Here is a 22,886-nt window from a genome sequence, read left to right on the forward strand (position 1 = left end):
GAAGAAGTGAAGAAGATTGGAAGCCTTTTTATACAAATGATGACCTTATAATGATAACATAAACTGTAGATTTATTGTGATATTTTCTATCAGTTCTGTGTTTCTATCTCTTCCTCCTTTTGTACTACTTTTTGACAAACCACCCACAGCAAATTTCATAAATTTGAAACCATCCACCAATTGTTTGCATTCCACATTTTATGTCAAGATATTGAAATCACTTAAAGGCAACAAAGGGAACAAATTAGTTCACTGGATGGGGATGAGCTAACTAATTTGATTGACAAACTGACAAAAAGTGAACTGTTTAGGCTTCCTGATTCATCTTGAAAGCCTTAACTGAACATCAAAAATAGCCACTTACTGCCTTTCCTAGTAGAAACAAGCATTGATGTGAGAATGATTACTGGAGATGAAGGGGAGAAATCTATGGGGAAAATCTTTCAGATAGCCTCTTATTTCACATTTAACAATTTCAGACAGTTAGACTGGCAAATGATAAAGATTTTCCAATTAAGTTTATATTAACTTATTAGGAGTCTGCAATCCATGGACATAATTAGAAAATTTCCCATGATTTGCCAGCCTAACTGTATAGAATAATTTTTTTCATGTATTTCATAACTTAATTTGCTGGTTTAAACATATATTTGGAGGGTTTGCTTCAGAGAAAATCTATTTACAAAAAATGTTTTCTTGTATCATTTACATTGTTATAATATGGTGATACTGTTTCAGCTGTTTTTAGTTTTATATCACTTGCCTTTGTTTCTCCTTTCATTTATCTTTCAATTTATTCAGATAGATGAAATCTCTTTTTAAAAACTAAATTTAATAGCTATTTTAAGATAATTTACCTAAAGAAAAGTAGGGCTAGTGGCCCACGCCCATCATCCCTACTCTGGGGTGTTTGAGGCTGGCAGATCTCTTGAGCTTGGGAATTCCAAACTGCAATGGGCTAAACTGGTGTCTGTGCTAAGCTCAACCGTTTAAAACTTCCTTGCTGATCTGCAGGGGGTCGGTTCATGAGCAGCCACTAAATTTCCAGTCTGAATGAGATAAGGAGAGCCAGTCTCAAAATAAAACAAAATGAAATTATTAACTTCTTTGACATTTAAAAATGTTTTCTCATAATTATCCATCTGTGTGAGGCATTTAAATGCACAGCTTCAGTTGAAGTCATCCAGGCAGGATGGGGCATTAGAAAGAACACTGGGCTTGAAGGCCATTGGCTGGCTAGCTGCATGACCTTGAGTATGACTCTTAATTTCTTGAAGTCTTACTTTATTTGTCTGTAAAATTAAGAAATTGAACTAGGTAGTCTCTGATTCCTTCTAACCCTAAAATTTTATGACTGACTCAATGACTTTGGTTAAAAACAAATTTACTAGAAAAATTATGTCTAGAAATAGGAACAGAACAAAGTGAGATCATGGTCTCCTCAGATATAGATCCAGAAATTTTGTACTTTTTAAGTGTTTGTGTGGGAGAAAGCAGAAGAAGGTATAGGTGGCCTAAAGAACATTTACCAGATCAAGGCAGAGCAAATGTATGAGTGTAATAACAATGGAGCAAACTAGTGGAATAAATAATTTGGAATTTTTGCAGAAGTCACTCAAAATGCCTTAAAAATGTTTTCATGAAAGGGATAAGATATTCACAGTGCAAGGAAGATCATTAGACTGGTGCACTTGGGGGTCAAAGGACGTAAGTTCAAATCCAACTCTTTCATTTACTACCTGCTTCACCTTAGGCAGTTCAATGAACCTTTCTGGGTTTCAGTTTCCCGTTCTGCAGAATGGTTGGATTAGATGACCTCTAAAGTCTCCTTCAGTTCTCAATCAAACATCTAAAAAGATTTCTTTAACAAACGCTTTTCTCCACTCAAGACAAAGGAGCTCCCTCATTTGAATTCCAACATCACAGTATCAGATGTGATCTGTGATGGTGTGGAAATGACACTAAAAGTAACCAAGATAGGAAGAGTAGCTGGGTCAGCTGTAGGTGACCCAGCTGTGAGGACTTTGAGAGATCGGTTTTTAACATATCTGAAGGAGTGGTAGCATGCTAAAGGTGGAAAAAAGTCTCAAACCTTAGTCCCTCCATCCCCCAAAAAAGGATGGAAAAAACATTAACATGTACTTCTTTTCTCATTATGTAAAATTTTAAATGAGAATATCTATACCCATATGAAGAAAATCCTCCAAAAAAAGATTTTAAAAGGCTCTTTCAAATGATAAAACTTCATATTCACACAGCTGACTGAAAAGTATAGTGAATACAAGATCACACTCACCTTACTGTTGACTATAAAAATGCCTGTGGTAGAGAAAAATACAGCCTTTGGTATCTCCATGTGCATGTCAAAATCAAATGAAATTTCTTGAAAGATATAACAGTAGAGAAAACTTTGTTAGTCATTTAGAAAAAATTAACTTATGTTCAGCATACTTAAAGACTGCAAGAACATATATATTACATTTTAGCCATATTTCTGCCAAAATGGCATCATGAAAAGAGTCTTTGAGGAGTAAACTTCATGTATATGGAAAATTTATGTATATAATCATTCCTCAGTAATACATTACTGTGTGTACTTATGGTAAAATAGTTATTGCAGAGTATATTTATTGTTTTTACCTCATTCTATTCATCTCTTTTGATGGTATTCAAATAAAAATGGTCCAAAGGCAAGTTGCTATTCTGCTATTATACTTTTAGGCTTAATGTTCATTGACTTTTTCTCAGGAGGCTGAAAAGACTGTTTTTTGTAATTGGATGAAGGGATTAGAATGCAAGCTTATCTTCAATAGATTTGTTGAAATCATCGTTAGGACAAGTCTTCTAACAGACAAGTTGACAGGGATAACATATGCCTTATTCTCATCTTGTAGAATTGTAATTTCTTTTGCTAGGTCACTATATTTTGGAAGCTTTTTCTTCTAAGTAGTTTTAAGATTGTAAGTGTTCAATATCATTAGGTCTAATAAAATGATATTCTCAAATTTTTAGGACTTATTATTATGACTGGGAAGATGTGGGTAGTAGATTAGGATGAAATGATGCCCTGATTCCAGTACAGCTTATTTGCTGAATTCCCAAGAATATGTGTGTGTATGTATTCTTAATTTTTTAAATCAGTAAAAATACCTTATCTCTTTACCCCATTAACCCTCCTCTAATTGAGAACGAAAGAAAAACAAAAACCCTGTTGCAAACATGTATAGTCAAGCAAAACCAATTTTCACATTGGCCATATGTGTATACACATACGTGTGTATATGTGTGTGTGTATGTATATATGTCTCATTCTGCATTCTGAGTCCAAGGATCTTTTTCAGTTTGCATTTGTTGTCCAGGTATTTTCCATCTATTCATTTTTTAAAAGATAGCAAGTTTCTGATGTATGATTTTAACCACAGTTATATCTTTCTAGCTAACCAGTAAATACAATGATGTATTGCACATTTCCTATCATTTTATTGCATAAATATGCATCAGTCAAGGAATTGATTTCTGCAATAAAATATTTCTTGCCATAAAATAATTAGTACGAGCATATACAATGTTATTTTTAAAAAGGAAAATCCCTGAGACATTTGACTTTCAATAGTCACAATTTTGTATTAGTTGTGATTACTGTATTATCCCTTGACATATCACAAATGTGTCATCAAAATGCATTTCCCTGGTGTTATTAGATTTAAATGTGCTCATCTAAGAGATTGTCAGAGGAAATAAAGAAAACTGGTAATGATTCAGAAGAGAAAAACAAGGACTAGACAGTGTACTGATAAAACCAAGTCAAATAAAGCAAACAAAGGTATTTTTATTATTTGAAAGTGAAAATGAGACATCTGTTTCCATTTTGTCATATTTTGGAGGGCATGACAGTAGAGCACAGTGTGATAGCACACATATGGGTTAATAGAAAGAGCACTGGCCTTCGAATGAGAAGATCCAGGTTGGATTTCTGGCTCTGTTGCTATCTGTTATCCTTTTTAGCCCTATCCAAAAAGGAAATCAGGGCAGCTAAGTGGTACAGTGGATAGAGTAATGGGTCTTGAGACAGGAAGACTCATCTTAGTGAGTTCAAATCTGGCCTCAAATTCTTACTAACTGTGTGACCCTGGGCAAGTCATTTAAACCTGTTTGCCTCAGTTTCCTCATCTGTAAAATGAGCTGGAGAAGGAAGTGGCAAACCATTGCAGTATGTTTGCCAAGAAAACCCCAAATATGGTCACAAAGAATTGGACATGACTGAAATGACTGAACAATAAGAAGGAAGTAGACTGCTTCAGCTTGTAGGCAGGGTTTACCGAAGATCTTTCAGTGAAAGCTAAATGGCTCCTTGGGGACACTGTAGAGGATTGGACTCAGGTCCTTTCCAAATCTAAGCTTTTGTGGTTCTCTACTTAATAGTTATGTAGTCCTGAGCAAGGGCCTTAAACTCATTGAACCTTAGTTTTCTCAGGAGTAAGATGAGAATAACTGCACAGCTTGCCTCTCAGGGTTGTTGTGAGTAAAGAACTTTGCAAAATTTATTATTGTTGTTGGTCTGAGGAAAATCCAGGAATGTGTCCAATCAATCACTCCCATGCTTTCCTCTTCAGTCAGTTGCTATCTACTCACTTTTCCCCCTCTGCCTATAAACATACTCAGGCCTACCTTCCTCTTTTAAAATACTTCACTTGGCCCTCCCGTCTCTGCAAAATGCTAGCCTATAGCTCTCTTCTATTTCACTGTCAAACTTCTAGAATCTTTTGTACTTACTACCTCACTTCTTCACTCCTCTCACTTCTCTGTACCTTGTAGTCTGACTTCCGGACCTAACACTCCTCTATCCATTCTCCTCTCTCCTTTCATGTAGCCATAGTCCTAGTTGAGATCCTCATCATTTCTCACCTAAACTACCTCCTAATAGCCTCCTAATCAGTCTTTCTGGTTCTTCTTTCCTTCATATTTTCTTGAGACAATTGCCAAAGTCTCTTACATGTCACTTCTTTACTATGAGAACTTTTGTGGTTCCCATTGACTGCAGGGTAAAATTAAAACTCCATAGCCTGTTTAAGGTTCACCCTAATTGAACTCCTTCTTTCCTTTCCAGGTGTATTGTATGTTATTCCCCTCCAAAAAAAGAAATAAGGAAGGACCAGAAATACTCTGCTTTCTAGCCAAATTGGACTCCAATTTGGATTGTATTTGGGGGTTCCCCCAGATTAATACTCTATCCTCCACCTGCCATACATTCTTACTTATCATTCCCATTCCTGGAATTCACTCCTTTCTTATCACCACCTTTCAGAATCCTTAGCTTCCTTACAGTTGCTCCCTTCTCAGTGAAGATTTTTCTGATTCTCCCTCCTCCATTCTTCTCATAATGTACTGTTTATGTATGCGTTACATCCCCCTCCCCCCGTACACTGTAAGCTATTCTGGGGCATAGACTATTTGCTGTTTTGGTCTTTGTATTTCCAGCACATAGCACAATTCTGGGCACTTAATAAATGCTGCTTGAATTAAATTAAATTGTAAAGCTACAAAATACGACTTTGTTCTTGTTTTCTACACCTTGGACTCAGACTGAAACAGGCTCCAAAATAAGAACAAATCTAGCTACATACATTGAGCACACTAAAATTGCTTAGACACACAATAATATAGACTGAAAGTTATTTTTTCTTCTTTGCTTTCCTCTTGTGTTACCCCTCAGGTATCTAGGTAAGTTTTATGAATCTTATACTTAAGTAAAAGATCTTCATGAATAAATGTAGTAGTGATTTTATCAGTCAGAACTCTAATTAGTGCTCAGCTGCATCTTCCTAAGGTGTCTTCATTGCCTATTATAAAAGTACTAATACCTAGAGAAGGAAACTACTAGCAACATTGGTACTCGTTTCCAAATTGTCAATATCCATACGTGTGCTGAGCTTCCTTTTACTTGATATGTAAGATTTCCATAGGTTTTAGACATTCTGGGACATAGATGTTTTTACAGTAAAAATGGTTTTCAGGGATATCTTTGTTTTGTTCCCACACGTCTTAGTGTTTGCTGTTTTTCTGAGAAAAGGTGTCCTCCTTGTCTCTATTTCCTCCTCCTTTTCCTGCTAGTGGTACATACGCTGACCTGATAATGCATTTCTGAAACATTGAGTCTGAAACACTGACATACTTCTCAGGGATGGAAATAGAAATTATTTACTCTAGAAAATCTGTGTGTTACTGTTAAATCATTTGCATACTGGAGGAAGGAGAGGTTACAGAATTGAGTTCCCATGTGTTTTCCTACTCTCCACCTCCCCATGTTTCCATCTCTGCTCAAATAAAAGGGAAATGAGCCTAACAGTATAAATAGAATTTTTGTTTCCCCTAAAAGCAATGAACTTCATGTACTGTCCATAAAACATTATTTTTTTCATTCTGAAAAATCTCCCAATTGTACAGTTAATTTGTAGACCTGAATATGATTATCTAGTCTCCTGTTATTTTTAGGGCATCGTACCTAACCTCCTCCAAGACAGTCTCCATACTATTCTGAAGCATCGCTGTGTCATCTCTAAGTGTCTATTTCAGTGTCTCTTCTTACTTAGTTTTAGGAAGTTCTTTATTATATTTTATTATTATGTTATATATCCTATATATTATATTTTATCTTAAAATTTTTGTTGCTGCTGTTAAAGCCCAGCAGTGTGGTGTAGCATAAAAAAAGCACTGGACTTGGAACACTAATATCTAGATTTGAGATACCACTCCAGCACTTGCTAATTGTATGATACTGCATACATTACTTGTCCTCTCTGTGCCTCAGTTTCCTCATCTGTAAAATGAGGATACATGTGCTATCTATCTAACAGGTTTGTTATACGGGGAGTACCTACTCTGTACAATTCTATATGTGTGTGAATGATTATTGTTATTTTCCACCCCTTTCCCCTTCCCATTTCTATATATTGCTTTGAAATATGGAATTGGCAAGCTTGACCCCAAAGATGACATGAGAAAATGCACTTCCCTCTTTTACAGAGCTGGAGGCTCTTGGTGTAGAGAGCATTGCATATATAGCTCAGTTGATGTGCTAGTTAGTTTTATTCACTTGCTTTTTCTGCTTTTTTCCCCTCTCCTTTTTATCCTTTGGAGACAAGGGGTTATTTGTCTAGGTATAGGAGGGCGAGAGGGATATATCTGGAAATGTGTGATGTAACAACAAAAGATATAAATAATTTTCATGAAGAAAAAATATGGAGGTTAAATTAGATATAGTTTTCTAATAAGGACCTGCATGGTCAATGCCAAGGAATTATTATTTTTCAGCTTGTATATATCTCATCCACTATTAATAGATCTTAGTTTCACGTCAGCTTTTTAAATAATAGTTGACTAATGTGCAGTTTGTGGTCCATTATGACAACCTAAGCTTTTTCTCCCTAGTTTGACTTCTTCCCTTCTGGCCACAGAATGAGAAAATTAATATCCATTAGTTGACGAACTGGATGAAAAGCATCAGATTGTTTCATACAAATAGAAAATCATCTTACAATTAAAAATGAACAAATTAAAGTATCTATTTGATAGGCTACTCTAAGGGCAACATTACTGGTATTTATGATTTTAGAAAGAACTTCTTTATGAGGCAGTGTAGTGTAATCAGCACAAAAGAACAGGCTAATGATCTTGAGATTTAGATATAGGCCTGGCCTTAGGAAAACTGAAGGATGTGAAGTTTGTCATCAGTACACTGCCACCACCTCCTTTAGCACCCTTCTCCCCTTCTTCAAGCAACCTCCCATATGTCCAAAGATTCATTGTTCTTCTACTCTTTCTTTTCTCATAAATCTGCCCTGTGGCATCGTGGATAGAGCACTGGATATGGAGTTGAGAAGACCTAAATTCAAATCTGGCCTCAGACACTTACTGTGTCTGAGCAATGTGACTCTGGGCAAGTTGCTTAACCTCAGTTTCCCAAACTGTAAAATGGGAATTATAATAGCATCTACCTCATAGTGTTGTAATGAGGATAAAATGATATAATATTTATAAAGTGCTTTGCAAATCTTTTTCTTTTTTTGTTTAGGCAATTGGGGTTAAGTGACTTGCCCAGGGTCACACAGTTAGTAAGTCTCAAGTGTTTGGTCTGAGGCTGGATTTGAACTCAGGTCCTCCTGACTTCAGGGCCAGTGCTCTATCTACTGCGCCACCTAGCTGCCCTGTGCTTTGTAAATCTTAAAGAGATATATTAGCTTACGTATTAGACAATACATACTAGATAGTATAGATAGATAATATGCTAGTTAATATTATCTGGCTATCAATTTGGAAAAGAGTTGGTAAAACTAATGCACATGAAGAGGGATGCCTGCAAATGGATATGGTATTCTATCTTTTCAAGGGCTGTTTCTGTTTTAATTATGAACAACCTTTTCACTTCAAGGAATTAATTTCCACTGGTGAGATTTCAGGTAGGACCGACAGGCCAGTGAAGTCCTACCTTTGTGGGTTAGGGACCTTCCTTGGATCTCTCAGATCATACTATAAGGCAGTTACCTTATTCCCATTTATATAAAAGATTATCCCTGTCAGGATGTTTCTTCATCTCTGCCACTGACATTGTGAGACTTTGAGAAACAAATTTAACTTTTCTTTAGTTTCTCCATCTATAAGGTTGACGTTATGCTTTTTGAAGAACTATATACTGGTGCTTGAGCAAGATGGTGTGTTCAATACTCTTTACTCTTTGACGTGTTTTTTGTTTAAGTAACAGAATCTGAAAAATAGTAAATGCTATGAGGTGGTAATTGGGAGAATAACTGAGTTGGCAATTTGAGAATTTTTTGGCCTCATTCATATATGTTTTTATCTCTATGTTATTATTTCCTCCTTTAAAAATAGAATTAACTACATCTCTCAGTATGAACCACATTTAAATGTAGTTGTTGACACAGAGTCCAAACTGAAACATAGTGTATTGGACCATATTCTTCTTCATTCCCCAATCACTCCCTTGAAATAACTTAGATTTCTAGGAGTTTATTTTTTTAGGCCATTTTCATTTTCTAGAGCTTGATGGAGCTGGGACTTAAGGATAAGCCAGCCATCTAAGGTATACACAAAGTGCAGCACACAAAGTGAGAGCACAGCAAGGGACTTGGTTTGTTTTTGTTTTTTGTTTAATAACTTTTTTTCAACAAAGGAACTACATAATGCCTTGAAAATTCAATCCCACTTCTGATCCTTACTATTGTATGTGACCATAAACAATTTATTAACCTCTCTGAGCCTGTTTCCCCATCTGTAAAATGGAGTTGTAATACCTAAGTACCTAATTCATAGGTTTGTTGATTAAATTAGGATACACACACACACACACATACACACACATATACACACATATACATATATGTATATTCCTTTCTGAACTTTCAAATGTTATGTAAATGCCATATTTTATTATTAATATATATTTGTTTTATGAGAAGTCAAGTTGCATGTATTTGAGTGAAGACTCAACTTCTCCATTGGGCAATAACAAATAGGGATGCAATTTCCCTTAAGTAAAAATGCTTCTGGTCCTGGTTCTGTCACTAACTAGAAATGTGACCTTGGGTATCTTTCTTAATCTTCATTGATATCAGTCTCATCTGTAAAATACTAGATGATCTCTAAGGTCCTTCCCAGTCCTAAAATTCTATGATTCTGTGACACATCCTCTGAGTGAAAATGAAATAACAGAGGGGCAGAATAGAAGCCAGAAAAAAAGTAAGCATAAAGAATAAAGAAGTAAGAAAATAGCAATTTAACATATTTTAGTTGGTTTTTTTTCAATATTATTTTCATTGTCAGTTCCAAATATTCACCCCCACTTCCACCCTCTCCCCCATTCTTTGAGAAGGCAAGAATTATAATATCCATTATACAAATAAAGCCTATAATTTAGTGTTGTGTAAAGTAAATATTAAGATATAAAACATATATCTTCTTAATTAGAGAAAGTTAAAAGTTGGAGAATGATTGAAAGGACTCGAAATGTGTAACAAAATTTTATTGTTTTGCTGTTAAATTTTTTTGTCATTGAAGAGCTATAATAACTATAGTAAGCCACAAGCTCATACCTTTATATAACACAAATGCAGTTTTTAAAGTATCATAAAATTTTCCTATATAGATTGAACCCAGAGCTCTATAAATTCTTCCCCAAATTCTAAGCACTCTCCAGGAAACTTCTTTTGGTTCTACATAGTACTTTATGGTAGCACTGATTCATTTTCTTCAAATTCAGTAACTTAATAATTAGGCAATTTAATATGAATGAAGAGGGAATTAGAAATGGTGGATTCTACCAGGATTTGTGCTGTCAGTATTATTTGTTTTAAGTATCATTCTTGGGGTCCTAATGCTTTCCTTTCAACAGAAATCCATACCATTATAGCTTTTGGACAGCAGAATGTACATAGCTGTATTGTAAAAATTGTTTTTGATTCCCTTAAGTCATACTTCTTCTCTGGAATGGAAGGCCTCGTGGTGGGAGGGGGCACATATCTGTCCTATACCAGTCCCATACCAGCACAGCATGTTTGCATGGTGACTTGGCCATTTGTGCTGTTTCTCATACAAATATAAGAGAATACTTCATACATACTTACAACAGTATTCTCTCCCACCATGTGGGAAAGGAGTAAAGCTGCATTAATTAACAATTTTTTTTTATTATGAACCTGTCAGACATCAACAAACTTTAATATCTCCTTATATAAAGAACAGAAAAAAGGAGGATTGAATTATGCCACCATGAACGTTTTACAAACAGTTTGGTTTTTAAAGTCCCTATTACGTTTAATGTGATGGTTCCAACATTGCCCCAGTTATCTGTGTACCCTTACGAACTTTCTTCTTCTCTTTTCTGTGTATTTTTCCTTTTTTATCTTTTTGATGGTATAACTATCCATTCCCCTGTTCTCCCCAAAATAAAAGTCATCTCTTATAACAAATACATATAGTCAACAAAACTAATCCATGCTTTGTCTCTCTCTGAAAGATTTATATCTCATTCTATCAGCCAAAAACAGCGTTTATTAAGTACTATATACCAGACACTGTGCTAAGCACTGGGGATACAAAGAAAGGCAAAAATACAGTCCCGAGCTGAAAGAGCTTGTATTCTAATGGGGGATACAACACAAAAATAACTATTTATGTATAAGATATTCTCAGTGTAGCGAGAAGGTAATTGCAGAGGCAAGGCATTAAGTTGGGGAGGGGATGAGGAGAATGGGGGTGGGGAGACAAAGGGCCAGGAAAGGCTTCCTGCAGAAAGTGGGATTTAAGCTGAATCTTGAAGGAATCCAGATTGCTGGCTTAAGGCGGGGGAAAGCATGGAATTGGGGGATGATGTCTTAAGTGGGAGGAAAAGCAATTAGGCCAGTGTACCTAATTATAGATTATAGAGTAGATAGAAGTGAGTAAAGTGTAAGAAGACTGGAAAGAGGAAGGGGCCATGTTTTAAAGGGTTTTAAATGTCAAACAGAAACATTTTGCATTTGATTCTGGAGGTAATAAGGAGCCAGTGGAATTTTTTGAGTGGAAGGGTGACATGGTAAGACCTGTACTTCAGGAAATTTACTTTGGCAGTTGAGTGAAGGATAGATTAGGGGTAAAGAGAGACTTAAGGCAGTAACCAACCAGCAGGCTATTGTGGTAGTCCAGGCATAGGTAATGAGGGCCTGTACCAGAGTGGCAGCATGTGAGTGAAAAGAAAGGGATATTCCTAGGCCATGTTGAGAAGGTAGAAACAACAAGACTTGACAAGAAATATGTTGAAAGAGAGAAAGGAGTCAAGGATGGAACTGATGTCACAAGCCTAGATGACAGGAAGGAAGATGGCCTTTTGACATTGATAGGGAAGTTTGGAATGGGAGGATTTGGGCAGAAAGATTATGAGTTGTGTTTTGAACATATTGAGTTTGAATTGTCTATGGGACATCCAGTTCAAAATTTCTAGAAGGCAACTGGTAAATCAAGAGTAGAGCTCAAGAGGAGAATGAGTTCTAGATATAAAGATCTGGGAATCATCTGTATAGAGATGATAATTGAACCCATGGGAGCTAATGGCTATTATCAAGCAAGATAGTGTAGAGGGAAAAGAAAAGAGTGCCCAGGACAGAACTTTGGGGGACATTCACAAGTTAGTGAGAATAGCAGGATTAAGATTCAGCAGAGATGAAGAAGGAACGTTTGGGCAGGTAGAAGAAGCAAGAGAGGAGAAACCTTGAAGAGAAGAAAGTATCCCAGCAGAGAGAACAATGAACAGTGTCAAAGGTGTAAGATTTACATTTCACAATTAAGGAATTATTGGTAACTTTAGAGAGAGAAGCTTCAGTTGAATAAGACTACAGAGAGTTTAGAAGCAAGTGAAGGAAGAAAGAGTGGAGACACTCAATGTAGATGTCTATCTCAAAGAGTTTAGCCATGAGAGCAAGGAGAGAGAACAGTAGCAAGTGGGGCCAGTAGGCATTTTTTTAAGAATAGAGAGACATGGTTCTGTTTTTAGAAAGCAAAGAAGCATCCAGTAGCTGAGGGGAGACTGAAGATGAGAGAGACAGCAAGCGGGAGGAGGGGGAGACAGAGACAAAGACAGAGAGAGGAGAGACAGCAGTCTCCTAAGGGAGATGTGAGGGGTTGGGATCAGAGGTATATGTCAAAAGGAGTGCTTTCAGAAGGATGCCCAACTCTTTTTTTTCACATAGAACTTTTATTCATACCTTTCACTATAAAGACACTACAGAAAACTTAATAATCAAGCTATGAGGCCAAACAAAACAGATTTATCTTGAAAAAAGACACACTGGTGAATTCTACAAAAATAATTAATCATATTGTCTAGGACAAAGTAGTTCGTGGGCCTTTGGGTGGGTGGGGACCTCTCAACATCTTTGGTTTAATCTCTCAGCCTTTCAAGGACTAGAAGGAAAACAAAGAGTGAAAGAGTTAGAACAGAAGGAAGAAAGAAAGAAAAAGAAATAAGAGAGGACAATAAAGAAAGGGAAGAATGGGAGAAAGGACAAAGAGAAATTGACCATCTCCTCCCATCGTGCTTTAAGGTATACATGCCAAGGGGCAGGTAGGGAGCACAGTTGATAACGCACCAGCCCTGGGGTCAGAAGGACCTTAGATACTTACTAGCTATATGACTCTTGGGCAAGTCACTTAACACTGATTGAAGGAGACCCAACTCTTGAGGTGAAAGAGGAGGTAGTAGAGAAATAGACTTGAGTGATGTGAGGTAAGAAAGGGAGAAGAGCTTTCAGAGATGGCCTTAATTTTTAAGTGAAGTATTTGTTGAGGTCCTTAGCTGAAAGGGTGGGAGGAGGAGGTCCTATAAGAATCATAAGGAGGAATATAAAGGGTTAGTATCACTGTTCTGGTGAGTGGAGTAGTGAAACATAAAAGGATTGCTTTGCTGCACTGAGGAGCCAGTTAGGATTAAATAATAGCAGTGGTAGACTAAAAGGGAAGGTGTTGGGATGAAGAGGATAGTGTGGAGAGTTGAACTGATTTACCAGGTGATCAAAATAGGGAAGGGAGGAGAGTGTACCTAGTATAAGGTGATGGTCTGCAGAAGAAACTGAGTTGAAGAGGCTATAAAAGAGATTGTGAGGACAAATTACAGATACAGGGTAAGATGGAATGATAAGAGGACTTTCTGTACCATTCATCCATCACCTCTTTACCAGCACTTAGAATAGTGCCTGGAACAGAGTTGGTGCTTAATAAATGCAAGTTATTTAATATTTAACAAATACTAGTTAAAATATGGATATACCCCTTGTTGCATGTTGTCTCTCTATTAAATTGTGAGCTCCTTGAGGGCTGGGACTGTCTTTTAACTTCTTTGTCAAAAGCACTCCCAAGTGCTTAGCAAAGTACCCGGCACATGGTAGGTGCTTAATAAGTGTTTATTGATTGATTGACTAGTTACCTGAACCTGACTTGACTTCCAAGAGATACAAAACACAATTCAGCTCCTTGTCTTAATACAACTTAGTAGTGTTTGGCATTGGGCAAGACTCTGAATGTTGTCCAAGAAAATGTACTATGGAAATACTAGAAACACCTTGTAACAATTTCACCCATAACATGGACCTTCAACATGAACCACCAAAGATTCCATCTGAGTAAAGCGCTAGTGCGTTATCATCCTGGGATTGATGCCATAACACTGTCCTAAACATTAAACTACTGGAATGTCAGAGCTAAAATGCCAAAACAATGCATGGGCTAATAATGCTGGCCTTTTGGAATTATTCATGTTTAGGCTGGCAAAGGCTATGCAGTAAAAACCTAACTAGTAAACGAAAGCATGGATGAGAAATTCCTACAAATAGTTCAATATGTAGAAATATCTGTGTAAGTCAGAAAGTGCTATTCATAATATTTTCTCCTATTTCTCATCTTATATAGAAACTGTCCAATATGTGTGATATGCTGATATCACATGGTGATATCATTTAGGCTATCCTGACATCAGTTGGTGATGTTACCAGAGGTTATACCATCATTAGGAGAACATTCTTTGAGTTCATTAATTCATTCCATTAACGAACAATAAATGTGAGGCATAATTTATTGCAGAGCATTATACTATGTGTTGGGGTATGATACAGTGAGCCAGGTAAGACCAGGTCAGCACCAAAATTGACCCACAGGCAAATCACTTGACCTATCGGATACTCAGTTTCTCCACATCTACAATAGGAATAATAGAATCATAAATCTAAAACTATAAAAGACACTAGAGGCAAATGTACTCACAAGCTAAGTAGTGTCAAGCATCCCCTATGTATCAGGTGCTGGGGATATGGAGACTATCACCTCATTTTACAAATGTCAGAATATGCCTACCGAGGTTAAGTGATGTATATGTCCAGTGCCACACAAGGCTTAGCACCTAGGTCTTCTGACCCCAGAGCCAGGGCTGCTTTCACAATATCATACTTTATCCACATGCATAATGATAACAGCTGACATATATCATTTTGTATCTATGTATCATTTATTATTTATCAATATCATATTAATATTTTATATATAATGTTACCATTTCAAAGTGTTATACATATATTATATGAATATTGTTTGTATGACCTGTTTTATGGAGTTGTTTTGAGGGAAATTATTTCATATGCATCCAAGTGTTGTTAAATGTGAATTATTATTAATATAAAATATAGTCCTTGACCATCATGGAATTTTTAGACTAGTTGAGGGTCAGACAAAAACATAGATAACTATATGCATAATATTATATGGTGAATTTAGAGAGGCATAAAACACATTGTTCTATGTGAATTCTCAGAGTTGATTTCCTAACTGTGTTTATGGACTCATACTGCTAAGCAACCCCTGTGACATTGTCTGAGGAATGAGGAAAGCAGTCTGTGACTTTTCTCCATGTCCTCTCCTTTCAAACCATCAAAAAGAGATTTCATTGTACAGCACTGAGAGTAGCGCTTCTCCTTCCTACCCCCCACCCCCACCACAGAGTTCTGATTTCATCTTTTCCTTATCTGTATGTAGCACAACGGGTCAATATGTGTAAGTGAAAACAGACCAACTTGGCACTGCAGGATCATTGACTTGCTCCTGGATGGATTCCCTCCCATTATTTCAGTTTTCATTAAAACTTTGTGATGTGAAAAGGGAGCCAGACTCTCTAGCTTCGCCATAAGTTCGTGCTATTTTGAATCACTGGCTTCTTCGACACCAGCATCGGAATATGAAACATTTGGGGATGGCAGAAGATTAACTAAAGATGCAAAACACACATTCATAACCCATGTAAGACTACCCCAACTTACGTTATGACCAAGTCTAAACTACCATAAGAATCATGAGACCATCCTATAGTCATTCTTAGACTGATTGTCCATTTATATCATTTTCAGTGTGTAATTCAATGCCCTTCTGTAACGTCGTTTTGCCAAACGTGTTTTACAAAACAAATTAAAATTAACATGTACTAATTAATAAATAAAGCTGTGCTTTGAATGAGGGAGGTGTTACACAACTATTATGAAATGCCATAATGAAATTGTAAAGCCTTATTTTTAATACTTTTTACTTTTTGTCCATTTGGAGTTAGTTGGTGGCATGTATTTGACATTGCAAGAGGTCAATTTTTTTTTCTCCTAAAGACTAGTTATAGATGAAGATAGAATGCTTTTATGCTAAACTATTTATTATATATCAGCTATCTGTGAGACTATGGGGGATTTTGTTTGTGGGGGCTTTGTGCATGTGAGTGCTAAATTTCTGTGTGTTTCCTCTGTTTTATAGGCTGGAAAAAGAAAGCATTCAGCAGAGCTTTAGCAGTAACGCAAAGGCCCAAGCCCTTCAGGCCCAGCAAAGAGAGCAGGAGCTGACACAGAAGATGGAGCAAATGGAAGCCCAGCATGAGAAAGCTGGTAGGTGGTCGGGAAGGATTAGAGCCTGGGCACTCGCTCACAAGCTAGGCCCACGCCTCACTGTGAAATGACATCAGGAACACCTGTAACCTTTGGCTGGCCGAAGGGAGCAGATGCTAACGACACCGGAGATTCCGAATTACATATTAGTTAGCGTTTAAAAGAGAAAATGGAAAGTATTGCCCACTGTCTGTTGATTTCAGAGTGCTGCTCTCACATCTGTTGCACCATCTGGATTATGAGTTTATTTACCTGTGTTCAAGAAATGTAAAGCTGAGAGAGACCACAACAAAGTAGAAAAACAAAGGGCTTGTTTTTGGCTGGATTTTCAGGCACACATGTTATATAAAGAAAATAGCATCAGAAGCTCTGCGGGAAATGCTCTGAGCTTACAGTTAAAGTCTCCTGAATAGCATTGAATAGTTCCCACAGTACACACATTATAGCTACTCTAAAAGCCTAATGAGTTTGCCTCAGCATCCAAACTGGAGAAAAGCTTTAGCCATTAATCGGTTCTTAATTCACTGTCGCAGCTGGATGTAATTCAGTGGCTCCAAATTGATATGTTCCTTTATTTAATCTTTGAAGCCTCGAACATTTTTAGCATTTGTATGATTCCCCTCCCCCTTCCCAATCTAGAAAGGATGTTTAATCCTTTGCATTCTTCAAGTTATTGCAACTGATATTAAAATTCACTAATACAAGGCCTTGGCCACAGCTGGCAGCTTGGCTAAAAACTGACGTCTTTCATCGCATTGGCTCCATTCTGCAGACTCAGTTGGCCAGTAACTCTTTACCTTTAATTTGAAAGTAAAATGCACTTTGAAACTCTGCATTTTGATTTGTTCAGTCAGAGCCTTCTTTAGTCCCTTTCAGTGTTGAGCTGGGTATGTTCATGGACAGTGTTAGTCAAAACAAGACAGTATTTGTTATTAGAATTTCATACTACAGATTCTGTAAGCCTATTGTACAATTAACGGAGAAGCTTAATTAGTCATTTCTTTTCCAGAAATTTTATTGTTGCGTTTTAGTATACTGAGATAGTTTGTTTTGTATACCATATACTGCTGTCACTTACTAGTTTTCTTATACTTAAAGCTTATATGTGTTTTATTATATAGTTCACATAGAATGTTTGGTAATTATCATAATTCATGCACATACAGGTTAATATTACCTGTCTTTCATTTTCTGGGCAAATTATCTAAAGGAGCTTAATTAAATAACTTAGTTCCATATAAAGTTTCATCTATACCATATTGACCTATGTAATTACCTCTTCAGATGAAAAAAAAAGATATTTTCTTATACTGGCCTCTGGCCAACAACAATAATTTCTGACCAGACTTAACCTAATAGGTATTTTGCCACCAACATGAGAGAGAGAGAAAATTATGGGATAAATTATTCCAGACTGCCACTGCTACCAGAGGCCTGGTGATTACAGAGCTCTAGGCAGAGCCTCTGAAGGCTTGATCAGGGTAATTTACCATCTTTAACACCTCTTTGAACACATTTCTTTTTACAGGTCATTTTCATTTCTTCACCTGCTATTACTAAATGTTTGAAGTAGCTCCTAACGAAGCAGCATTCCAAGGGAAAAAAATAGTATGGGAGGGTCAGGGGAAGAAAAGGGAAAGCAAATGCTTTTCTCTTCAAAGTTGAGAACCTGTAAGCATAAATGATGCATGAAGTAACTGCATGACACCAAAGAATGATCCAATGAGTTTCATTTACCTCATTCTGTATTTGTGAACAACTGATTAGTGAACACCTTGAATTTATAGTCGAATAATCATTGTAACTATCTAGCGTTAGCCTATTCACCCATAGCTCTGTAACGGTATTTTAAAATGTATTTTTAAAAATTTGGTCAGCATATATATGACTGAGGCCTTGTTAGTTGTGTGATGTTTGCAAAACTGAATGCCTCAGGAAATTTAAAGGAAAGTAGAAATTGCCCTTTGACCTAAGGGTCACTGAAAATGACCTATGGAAAACAAGGTTGCAGTCTCAGTCTCTATCTTTTTATATGTGGCAACATTGCAAAGCTTCAATTATAATCACCTTAATTGCTTGGGGGGATATTATTATTTCTAGAAAGTGAACAATTTTCATTGCTGAGCTCCCAGAATACATTTATGGCAAAGCTGAAGGAAGAATGCTGTATGTTAGCCCAGAAATTGGAAGAAATTACAGGCAAAAACAGGTAGGCCAAAATAAGTCACATAATACTTTATCTGTGAGATTTCTGTTATTTATCTTCTGAAAAGTAGAACAGGAATTTTGTTCACCCTTTATAAATTAAGTGGTCCTGTCTCTTGTAGATGCTAATATTCTTTTTGATAAGTAATATTATCTTTTTGAATTTTTTTATTGTTATACCTGAATTGCTGTTTTTGCACATGTGCACATTTGTGTGTATGTATATTATCAATGTGTGCATCCTAAAGCAGATACAAGAAATGACTAATTACAGAAAACAGAATTTCAGAAGAAAAATTATTTAGTAAAATATACCAATGCACAAAGGAGTCAGTTATTTCATCAGTGTGTGGGGGCTCTTGGTGTGGAAACTCTCTCAACTGAGATAGATGCAAGTCTTAGTAGATTAAAATAATGATAACTATAGCTGGCACGTACATAGTACTTTAAGGTTTGTAAAGTGCTTTATGTACATTAATTCATTTGGTCTTCACAATAACCTTGTAGGGGCTCATAATAACCCTGTTATCCTAGGGTATTGCTGCCTGAGACGTGTCAAGTAAGTGACTTGCCTAGGGTCAAACAGCTAGTTAAAAGATGGATTTTAAACTAAGTCTTCCCGATTCGATTTACTGCCTCTGCTTTTGTGAAGTATTCTTATAGAAATACAGTAAATATCTTACATTTAAATAGAACAGTTTTATGCTGAAATTATTAGCACTGTTTCCAGTGAACAAATACGAAGTAACTTTTAGTCATATAATATTTCTGAGAATTGTAGGTGTTTCAATAGAAAGGGGATATTTCAGAAACAAAATCATTTCTGGAATGTGCTTTATTATGGAAGATGCAACCAAAAGAAGTGCCAATGCTCTTTTGTAGCTTTTTATTAATTTGGACCTTTATGTGAATTGTTTTTCATGGTTTTATAGCCAGCCATATGTTCCCAGAGAATATTTATTTTTTTCTTGGTTAGATTAGGCACTATAACCAATCATTCAACAAGTATTTATTAAGCACCTACTATATAAGTCCTAATGCGTTAGTCAATTAAATTGAAAGAATTAATGCAGCTCTGAAGGTGCCTGAGAAGAAACTGGGCTACCAGTCCCAAGACTAATACTAGGTAGCTGTTAGACTATGTCAAGTCAATGAGCCTTCCTCTCATCTACAAAACAAGGGGTTTGGAATAGGTGATTCCTAAAATTCCTCCTAGCTGCAATATTTTCTAATTCATATTAAATGTACTTTGAATGTATAAAGAATTTCATGGATTGCACAAAAAAATCATTGAGCATTTTAAAAGGGAAAGTCAAAATAGATGTCATATCACATAATGATCTGATAAAATAGTGCGGGTAGCTCTAGGGCTCTGCATCTCTCCCATTTTTTTACATAACTTTTTTTCTCCCAGCATAATCAAAACACTATAACAAATAAACCAATGTTTTTATGTATCCATATTGAAAAAGAAAATTCTTAGAGAAACGGAACATTGCTGCTCACTGGGCAATTTTTCTTGAATCTCCAACATCAACACACCAACCAAATAAATGGCATCTCTCCTGGACAACTGCAAGATCCATGAGTACCAAAGGCCTTTCTCTTTCCTCTTACAGGGTTTGCATATGATCAGAGTCCCTTATGTGTAGTCAGAAAATTCAATGAATGGTTTTGACTAACTAGAAAAGCATATGACCCTTAAACTGATTTCAGAGGAAACTCAGGGCACAAGGAATTCTGGGACCAACATACTGTCAACCGGGCATGGACCATTTAAGGAACATGTTAATTAGGGGTGATGGAGAACAAGCAATGAAGATACTTCTTGTTGATGTTCAGTCATTCAGTTATGTCCAACTCTTTGTGACCCCATGGACCATAGTGTGCTATGGCCCTTCTGTGCTCCACTATCTCTCGAAATCTGAAGATACTTGCCCCATCTTAATAAACTAACCAAATATCTCGTGTTTTGGAGGGGAAAGGCATGAGGTGGCTAAATGCCTTGACCTCTAATTATTATGATGTGGCAGGGCCAATAGGAAGTAATTTACTTCTCCATGAAATACTATCATAAGCATCTCTAGTTGCCTTTTTTTTTTGATTGGTTGGTGACATTTGATTTACTTTTCTTACGACATGATAAAAGCATCTACCAAAACATATGTTACATGTAATTAAAAGTTTTATTATTTAGAATTTGTATCATGCTTTGTACTTTCAGCTCACTATGTAACTGTAAACTAATTGTTTTAACTTGCCTTTACTATCACTAATGAGGCAAAATGAGACTGATATACCTATTTAAAATAGTGATACTGCACTTCATTTGCTACTCCTTTCAAAAGAAGTCAATGAAATAACATAATAGAAAACAAAAGTTCTGGGGCAGGTAGGTGGCGTGGTGGACACAGCACCGGCCCTGGAATCAGGAGGACCAGAGTTCAAATCCGGCCTCAGACACATACTTCCTAGCTGTGTGACACTGAGCAAGTCACTTAACCCCAATTGCCTCACTAAAAGAAAAAGAAAACAAAAGTTTTGATCAAAGTGATGGCAATAGAATTTCAGGGAAGAATGACATATATTATCAGGACCTTATGGGGAGGCAGTTTGCATATGCATGGGTTTCACAGAGGTCCAGAGTACAACCAGGTGAAACTATTTCCAGGTCACCAGATATTCTTTTAATTCTTAATATGTCTCTTCCACCTCTTTTCTTTTCCACTGTATTCATTTAAAACTTTGTGCCTTTCCATTGCCCTGGCCTCAGTTTTCCCATGATCTTGATCTTGATCTTGACTCTGTAGTAGTAGCAATAAAAATAATAGCTAACATTGACATAGCATTTACTGTGTGTCAGACCCTGTGCTAAGCTCATTACAATTATTATCTCCTATGATCCTCACAACAACCCTGAGAGGTAAATGCTGTTATTATTCCCATTTTACAGATGAGGAGACTGTGGCAAATGGGTTAAGTTCCTCGCCCAGGATCACATAGCTTAGTAAGTATCTGAGGCTGGATTTGAACTCAGGTTTTCCTGACTCCACACCCAGGGTTTTATCCACTGCACCACCCAGCTGCCCCAGGAACCTGGTTGTATTTTTGATGGTGTGTCCTCTGTATTGGCTCTACTTCACTCCAGATCCTGTTGTCTGCATTTCTGATCTTAATTCCTTCTTCCTACTCTTCATAATAGTTCTGATGATTTTGTAGAAACAAAGTTTCATCCTAATTGAGGTTAATCTAGCCATAGAGGCTTGAATCTCTTACCCTGACATCTATGAAAATACAATAAAATCTTGTTTTAAAAGCATTTTACCATGACTTTGAAAGTGAACTTTTGATTAATTTAAGCAACAACTTATTTAACTCCTAAGGTATACTGTGTATAATGCAGAGTATGATTAGTAAAATATATATTACTATATGTAATAATATATTATATGTATATCATATATATGTATATGTGTGTGTATGTGTGTGTGTATATATATATATATATGTGTATATATATATATACCAAATCTGATGGTCTTTTCTTAGTGATCACCTTTCTTGACTTCTCTGTAGCTTTTGCCCCTGGTGATTACCCTCACCTCCCTACCTCAGATCTCATCCCACTCCAATCCATTCTCCACAAAGCTGCCAAAGTGACTTTCCTTAAGTATAGGTCTTAACATGGCACTCCCCTACTCAGCAGATTCCATCAATTCTCTATATTTCTGGACTAAACATAAAAAGACAACTTTGAGGGGCCCCTAAAATAATAATAGCTAGCATTTATATAGCATTTTAAGTCTTGCAAAGTGCTATGCACATATTATCTCATTTGATCCTCGCAACAATCCTGGGAGGTAGGTGCTATCATTATTCCCATTTTTACAGATGAGGAAACTGAGGCAGACAGTAGTTGTGACTTGCCCAGGATCACACAGCTAGTAAGTATCTGAGGAGAGATCTGAATTAACTCCAAGTTCAACCCTCTACTCTGCCACCCAAGCTGCCTCACATTTTACAGCATCATAAAATATACATTTTCCATGTTCCTATTTACTTGAGTCAGTCTTTTCCCCTCTAAGGAAATTCAGCATGAACTTGGAGTCAATGGATCATAGGGTCATGGCTTTGGATTTGGAAGGGGTCATCTTGTCCCTCTACCTTGTTTTACAGATGAGAAGACTGATTCTCAGAGGTCTGAAAGCTGGTGAGTGGGGGGAGGTG

General features: G+C 36.6%; 1 protein-coding gene across 4 annotated transcripts in view; it reads left to right on the forward strand.

Moving 5' to 3' along the window:
- The window catches only part of LOC114050142 (serologically defined colon cancer antigen 8 homolog), a 268,476-nt gene that overhangs the window by 146,045 nt on the left and 99,545 nt on the right, over window positions 1-22,886 (forward strand). For all 4 annotated transcript variants that reach the window (XM_027871737.1, XM_027871736.1, XM_027871735.1 and 1 more), the window contains 2 exons: window positions 16,327-16,454; window positions 18,555-18,663. In XM_027871737.1, the coding sequence (XP_027727538.1) occupies window positions 16,327-16,454; window positions 18,555-18,663 (237 nt within the window). The remainder of the gene's footprint in view (window positions 1-16,326; window positions 16,455-18,554; window positions 18,664-22,886) is intronic.

This window comes from Vombatus ursinus, unplaced genomic scaffold (genome assembly GCF_900497805.2).
Source record: "Vombatus ursinus unplaced genomic scaffold, bare-nosed wombat genome assembly UNPS02014798.1, whole genome shotgun sequence".
In the NCBI taxonomy this organism is placed as follows: Eukaryota; Metazoa; Chordata; class Mammalia; order Diprotodontia; family Vombatidae; genus Vombatus; species Vombatus ursinus.